The 8,250-nt window shown below is 42.6% G+C and overlaps 1 protein-coding gene across 1 annotated transcript in view; it reads left to right on the forward strand.

Annotated features, from left to right (window-relative positions):
• The window catches only part of LOC122564417, an 84,329-nt gene that overhangs the window by 73,864 nt on the left and 2,215 nt on the right, over positions 1–8,250 (forward strand). Inside the window, exons 16-17 of the mRNA XM_043719253.1 lie at positions 1,335–1,466; positions 5,866–5,983. Coding sequence (XP_043575188.1) covers positions 1,335–1,466; positions 5,866–5,983 — 250 coding nt within the window. The remainder of the gene's footprint in view (positions 1–1,334; positions 1,467–5,865; positions 5,984–8,250) is intronic.

Genomic DNA, 8,250 nt, shown 5'->3' on the forward strand with positions numbered 1-8,250 from the left:
TGGATGTGCAGGTAAAACTTTGATGGATGTGGAAGGCTCCTTTAGGGTCTTGGATGGAGGTGAGGGAGGAGGTGCGGGCGCAGGTTTTTCAATTCCTGCGGTGGCAGGGGAAGGTGCCAGGATGGGAGGGTGGGTTGTGGGGGGGGCGTGAGCCTGACCAGGTAGTTACGGAGGGAACGGTCTTTGCGGAAGGCGGAAAAGGGTGGGAGGGAAATATATCCCTGGTGGTGGGTTCTTTTTGGAGGTGGCAGAAATGTCGGCGGATGATTTGGTCTATGCGAAGGTTGGTAGGGTGGAAAGTGAGCACCAGGGGCGTTCTGTCCTTGATACGGTTGGAGGGGTGGGGTCTGAAAGCGGAGGTGCGGGATATGGACGAGATGCGTTGGAGGGCATCTTTAACCACGTGGGAAGGGAAATTGCGGTCTTTAAAGAAGGAGGCCATCTGGTGACATTATGAGTATATCCTAGCAGCACAAAATCACAAACCGGTAGTTCTTTCAAAGACACAGCTCTCTGGTTTGTTAACATGCATCAAACAGAGTTCAGGCATGTGTGCAGATTGCCAGGATGCTTGTGGGCATGGTTTGAAAGCTATAAATATTAATGATCAGACCTTGGTATCAGTTGACACCTCCTGTGAGCTGATGTGCACCAGCACAATGGCTAGAGTGGCTGGGCAACAGGCACCAATGCCAACAGCTGGAATCCAAAATGGCACTTGTGGCAGAACCTGCTTCTGTATGTGCACCATTTGAATAAACCCAACCTCAATTCACTGCCTGCCTATCATCGTCTCTTCTGGCTGAATGGTTGACAATCGAGGTCAATGGTCAGGACAATGTGGGTAACTCCCTTTGATCTTCTAGAAGTAGTTCCGGGGCATCATTTTCCATCCACCCTTAAAGGTAGATGGGCCTTTAGTTTAACATCTCATCTGAAAGACAAAACCTCTGACCTTGCGGTGCTCTCTTAATACTGGACTGGATTGTCGCCTTGATTTCTGTGCTCAAGCCATGGAGGGGAAACACTGATCTGGAGCGCCTTTTGCAGGGATTTTCCAGGAAAGTTGCATGTCTATTGACATCCATTTGAAAATCACATTGAGGGGTCCATAGGCATCCAAGGGAGAGCTCTTGATTTCAGCAGCTGGATACTACGTCAAGACAAGTTGAAAAATCAAGCCCTCCCAGAAATCTAGCTGTTCTTATGCATTCAGTCAGTCAGCAGATAGAATTAAGAAGCCTTTCCATCCTTTGGGGGGGAAGACACTTCAAGATGTTAATGCTGTTTAATGTTCTCAATATTGATATAAATTTTATTTCTAATTTATACAGAAATCGTAAGATCAGAATGGGCGCCATTCTACAGCTCCTTGATATTAGCCGTGAAGTGGACTTTGGAACGATGATCGATTCAATCGATCATGACACTAAGGTTCTAGAACCACCCAAGCACCCACCTCTTTGGTGAGCTTTCTTCTCATGCGGATTCATCAAGCTTAATGGAGGAACTCATCTGAAAATAGTTTCTTAAATAGCTTGTTAAAGATCTTAAAGTTATGGCATTATATTTGTAATCAGTAAATAGTTCGCATTGTTATATTTTATTTTCATAATTGACTTACATCAATTGACCTGTAATTTTTGCCTTTTTGAAGAGAAGCCCAGCCAAATTTCAGGCTGTTTTGACATGTTTTATGATTTGCAGGGGATTATGGGCTTTCTCTGAACACCAGTTCTGCAGAATGGCCACCATGAATTCTCACCCATATTTACCTGTGATCCTGATCCATCAATCAAGTCTGGGCCTACCGCACCTAACTGAAACGGTGAGGTGTAAAGTACCCACAGAACCTTTCCTGCCCATTTACGTCACCACCACAATAAAGGTGGTGATGGTGCTTAGCCGTGTATTCTCTCATTGGGTGTCATTTCCAGACTGCAGACACTAAGGCATATTTAAAGATAGCAAAGAAAATTTGCTGAGAATTTAAAGGGAACACCAAATCATGAAATAATGGATTTTTCTCTGAATATGTCACTGTTCCTCTATTGTCAGAGGCAGGACAAAGAAAACATCCAAAAGGAAAGGATCGATGATAGAAAGAGTGCAGCGTTCCGCACACATGTATTCCATAACTCACAGGTGTTTACTTGATAGAGTCTCCCAACCTTGAATGTTCTACATGGATACTTTTCTATGTATAGGGTCTGAAGGCCCCTGATCCCATTAAAGAAATAAGCCAGTGATTGAGGCCTGATGTGCAGTCTGTTTGATCAGGATATTGCCTTGTTTGTGGCCATGAAGGTAACAAGAGCACTTTACAAATGAAGCATCCTGCTGCATAAGAGTTATATTCATGAGCCAGCAATGCATGGTACTGTTCATCAGGCTTAGCATGTGTAAGTACATGCAGTTCTGTATCTGGTTCACACACACCTATTGGTACCTTGGAATCCTTTTGGGTCTTACATACAACATAATACAACTTAATAGGTGGCTGGTTGTGCAAACATGATGGGCTGAAGGGCCTTTTAGTGTGTTATAGATCTCTATGACTCTATAGGAAGACAATGGGTTGAATTGATGCTAATGCATTCTCACTGATGTCGTGAAGCATAACATGTGTATTGATTCCTTGTAGACTATAAGTGCAAGCCGTGGGCTCAGTTGGACTAATTATGAATTCTGATCAATTAATGATCCCTGAAGGTGCCAGACTATTTTCTATTTTCTATAAGTGTTTGGCATCTGAGGACACAAAGGAGATTAATCTTAAAAGGATTACCTTTGGTGAATCAGAAAATGTAATTAGGGAGTAGCAGGACACCTGTTAGTCTATATCTGTTAACATTCTTTTAAAAACATCACTTTCTGGTGCATAAATCCTCCCATGGAGATTTGCAGGGAATAGCTCATCTGCTCCAGAAGACATGTCCTCAACCGTTGAAGATGACAATGTCGAGGCATTGGAAGGAGCTACTCCCTGTACCCAATAGAAACTCAGGGAGTAGCTCAGAGTGTGGGCTGACAGCCAGACTTCAGCTGGACATCAGGGTGGTGGAGAGCAACAGGAGGAGAAGGAAGGAAAGTTGGAAAGGACGAGAAACTGATGATAACTGCACTTCCTATGGGCAATCAATGTGTACCTAACCAGCTTGCAATTCTCCTAAAATCTCCTTATCCCCACTGCACTGCTATTTCATGATTCCACACTTTTCTATCTCTCCGTGGATCATCACAGATCCTTTTGGTCAAAGACATCACAGAAAAAAAAGCTATCAATAAAACTTCATTTCAATCATACAGACAATGCTCAATTTATCACTTTTGTATTCCCTTACCCATCCTATGGGTATTTTTGCCAGGCCTAGTGCTACTTAATGTACTACGTTTGAGGCTTCAGCACGGTTAGAGGGGAGCTGTTGACTTTCAGTGGTGAAGACAGCAGATGGTTGTATCAAACCTCTTGAACAGCTCATGCCTCCAGGGGTCGGATTTGGATGGCAGCACCTTTCCATATTTGGCAGTAGTTCTGTGATGTCTGGGTGACAAGCAAAGCAAGGGCATCCATGATTGGCAGTGGTGGTGGCACAAATGCTGCTGTCTTGACGGGGGCAGGGGGGCAGTCCGGTTGTACACCACTGAACTACTCATTGCAGTGCAATCCTTCGGAGTACAAATTGCTGGACTGCTGTGAGCACCTTCATTTTCCATGTGATCATTGGTATCCACAGCCTTGATGGCATCAGTCTGAACTAATTGGGTTTGTATGGCAAAAAGCAGAAATCTTAAGGACCTCTGAGTCTGATATTCCATTGCAGCAACCAGTCCAATCGAATTTTCAATTCCATTGTTTCTTCACCAGATTTCTCACTGCAGATCATTTAGCCTGAAATTGTGTGTGTGGTACAGGTTTTCCATGTTGCTAAAATGGTTCTGGAGTCACAATGCCAGAGGTCCTGCCCTGAAATCTGGGCTGCACTATTCTCATGGGAGGGATTGGTGGCTGGTTGTAGCTTCCATAGCAGTGGTTTTTGGAGGCAACTGCACCTGTTAAAGTACAGCTTTTTAACAAAATGCCCAATACTACCAGAGTCACTTGGAGAGGTTGGGTACCCTCATGGAGAGGTAAAGGATGTTGGATAGTGCCAAGGAAAGCACAGGTTCACTTTGCAATTGTTAGTAATCGAGATGAATTTGTGTGAAAGTGGACTTGTTGGTACTGTAAAGATGCAAAGGCATTTAGGTCCCTCGGCTGTTTTATATTTTTGGAAAAAAGACAATCTTACAAGGCTATAGGCCAAGTTTTAGCAAATTGATAACTGCTAATTTAGATAACTTAGGATATCTAAGTTGTTACTTTTGACTGATGCAAACTTGATTAACCAAAGGACCTTTCCTATGCTGTAGACCTCTATGATTCTACATCTAAGCAAATAATGAGAACAATTTCACAAAACTGTCTGTTTGACACAAGCCTGAGGGTTATTCATCCAACATAATTCCACAACATTAGCACCAATAGAGGGAACATCTAAGTTCTCAGTTGATTGACAGTTTGGTGTGAGGTTATGAAATCAATTATATTTTATGAAGTATTTTGTACATGAATGCAATGTTGTTCCTATAAGAGATTATATTCTTGAAGGAATTTAAATGTATTGAATGGGGTTTTTATCAATGAACGTTTTATTTAAAATAGTGAAGTCATTAGTGGATAATTAGAGTTTCATTTTATCGTAGCTTGGATCCTAAGGTCTACCAATGGGTGTGTTGGCATAAGGGCAAAGATATGAGGGTAAAGAGTGGTGGGGAGCACAGGCTGGCATGAGTTGGCACCGTTGCGTAATTGTTATAAAGGACCAGAAGAGATGGGTAAGGGACATAGCTGGCTTGGATAGTGTGAGAAGCCACTGGTGAGAATAGATGGGGGCATCAGATGGCATAAATTGGGCATGGGGGGGTGGGAGGGCTAAGGGTTAGAGAGTTTTTTTGTGTGTTTTTGCTGTCTTAAAATTGGGAAGGTTTTGGCTAACTGAGACAGGATTTTCTCACATTTTGATTCCACAGCTGACGGCTTTTTGTTTTCATTTATTCATGGGTTATGGGCATCGCTGGATGGCCAGCATTTATTGCACAGCCTTAGTTGCCCTTAAGAAGGTGGTGGAGAGCTGTCTTATTGAACTGCCGCAGTTCACGTGCTGTGGGTTCCCCACAATGCCCTGAGGGAGGGAATTCCAGAATTTTGACTTAGTGACAGTGAAGGAACGGCGATGTACTTCCAAGTCAGGATGGTGAATGGCTTGGAGGGGAGCTTGCACCTGGTGGTGTTCCCATGTATCTGCTGCCTTTATGTTTCTAGATGGAAGTTGCTATTTATTTGGAAGGTACTGTCTGAGGATCTTTGGTGAATTTTCCACAGATCCTATGGTTGCCTCCATTCTATTTCTGGTGATAATAGCCCTGACTGTGGTTAATGCCCACAGTGGAATGAAATTGAGAACAATCAGGAGCAAAAATTCTCCTTAATGAGAGCCTCTTCCTCAGTTAAGAATTTATGCTTGCGGAGTTGAGATACATAATGATAATGTCAGACAATTTGAGAGGGAGTTATACAGAGATATACACAATTATAACAGAGACCTCCCTCATCTTGTCAACCATGCGATCATGTATTACCCAAAAGTCTGTTCTATGCTGGAGCAACATTTCACTTGTACAACCAGACTTAACTTCTGACTTAACAATATTGCACTTATTATCAATCAAACTTTAAATTCAATTTAGCTTTCTTGAAGCAAAAATTAAAACATTATATACATTGATACATAGACAAACATTCTTCCATCTGTGATTTTGTAGGTTCATCATCCTAATGAATGAATGTTTAGAATTTGGCATCCCAGAAGAAACCAATCCCCTGTTACAGAAACTGTCATTTTTCCACCACTTTACTGCAAGTTGTGTACCTTCTGCTGAGGTAAGATACCTTAATGATTTGCACTAAGGGAAGTAAATATACTTTGGCCAAGTTTATGGATGACAGAAACATAAGTGGGAAGGCAAGTAGTGAGGACGAAGAGTCGACAGAGGGATGTAGACGCGTTAAATGGGTGGGCAAAAACTTAGAGATGAAACACAATGTGGGAAAGCCTGAGGTTAAGTACGTTAGCTGGAAGCAAAGTGGAACTGATATTATTTAAATAACCCAGAATGCTGCAGCCTGTTGGGTCCTCAGTCATGCATTACAAAAAGCTCACATTCAAGTTCAGTGGTTCGTAGGTATGGCAAAGGGAAAGACACAAAAAAAGTTACAGACACTGGAATCCAAAGTATACAAACAGGAGGCTGGGAGAACAGGGCAAGCCAGGCAGCATCAGGAGGTGGAGAAGTCAACATTTTGGGTATTAACTCTTCTTCAGAAAGAGAATATTTGGAAATGGGATATTTGCCTTTATTTCAAAGAAAATGGAGCATAAAAATAAAGAAGACTTGCTAAAACTGTACAAGGCATTAGTTAGCCCACAGCTGGCTCATTGTGAACAGTTTTGGTCTCCATATCTAAAGAAAGATCTGCTGGCATTGCAGGCAGTCCAGAGAAGGTGCAGTAGGTTGATCCTGAATATGGAGGAGAAGCTGAGTAGCTTGGATCTGTGCTCATTAGATTTTAGGAGAATAAGAGGCAGCCTTATTGAACCATACACGATACAAGGCATGGTAGATGCTGAGAGGTTCTCTTCTCTTGTGGGAGAGTCTGGGACCAGAGAGGCATAATCTCAGAGTGAGGGGTCATTTTATAAGGCAAATAAGGAGGATTTCCTTTTGGCAGAAGGTAGTTACTCTTTGGAATCTTCCACCACAAGACTTATTGAGGCTGGATCATTAAGAATATTCAAGGCCCAGAAAGACAGATTTTTGATCAGTGACTGGTTCAAGGGTTTAGAGGAAAAGGTAGAAAAGTGGAGTTGAAGTTTATCAAATTATCCATAATTTCATTGAATGGCAGAGTAGATTCATTGGCTGATTAGCCTATTTCTACTGCTATGCCTTATGTTAAGCACTAATTAAAGCATAATGTCAGTACATGGACTGCATGGTGGCACAGTGGGTAACACTATTGCTTCACAGCGCCGGGTTCAATTCCAGCCTCAGGTGACTCTCTGTGTGGAGTTTGCACATTCTTCCCGTGTCTGTGTGAATTTCCTCCAGGTGCTCCGGTTTCCTCTCACAGTCCAAAGATGTGCAGGGTAGGTGGATTAGCCAGGGTGTAAATGCAGGGTTATGAGGATAGGTTAGGGGCTGGATTTGGGTGGGATTCTCTTTGGTGGGTTGATGTAGACTCAATGAGCCAAATAACCTGTTTACCCACTGTAGGGATTCTATTAGCACAAATCTTAGATTAATGCATGCAATCTCTTAATAGAAACAGTAAAATGTGTTATCGAATATGACAGGAATAATCTTTTTGGTTTGGTGAGGAAAATGTTTTTCTGAAATATAGTAAATTTTGAAAACAGAAATAAAATATGAACTGCAAAAATCACACATAAATAGCCCAAATACAGAATCCCATGTCTGAATGTCTGTACTTAAATTTACTTGTCATGGCACTATATCATACCAGAAACTAATTGTGTTGTGTTTCCCCCACAAATAATTCAATGTTCTTTCTTGGCTGTCATATTTTGTTAGCAAACTCGCAACATTTCATCCCCACATATCTGGTCTGGGACTGACACCAACACATAGAACATAGAACAATACAGCACAGAACAGGCCCTTCGGCCCACGATGTTGTGCCGAACATTTGTCCTAGCTTAAGCACCCATCCATGTACCTATCCAATTGCCGCTTAAAGGTCACCAAAGATTCTGACTCTACCACTCCCACAGGCAGCGCATCCCATGCCCCCACCACTCTCAGGGTAAAGAACCCACCCCTGACATCTCCCCTATACCTTCCACCCTTCACCTTAAATTTATGTCCCCTTGTAACACTCTGTTGTACCCGGGGAAAAAGTTTCTGACTGTCTACTCTATCTATCCCTCTGATCATCTTATAAACCTCTATCAAGCCACCCCTCATCCTTCGCCGTTCCAACAAGAAAAGGCCTAGCACTCTCAACCTACCCTCGTACGACCTATTCTCCATTCCAGGCAAAATCCTGGTAAATCTTCTCTGCACCCCCTCCAAAGCTTCCACATCTTTCCTAAAGTGAGGCGACCAGAACTGCACACAGTACACCAA

Source organism: Chiloscyllium plagiosum, chromosome 29 (assembly GCF_004010195.1).
Source record: "Chiloscyllium plagiosum isolate BGI_BamShark_2017 chromosome 29, ASM401019v2, whole genome shotgun sequence".
NCBI classification, from domain to species: Eukaryota; Metazoa; Chordata; class Chondrichthyes; order Orectolobiformes; family Hemiscylliidae; genus Chiloscyllium; species Chiloscyllium plagiosum.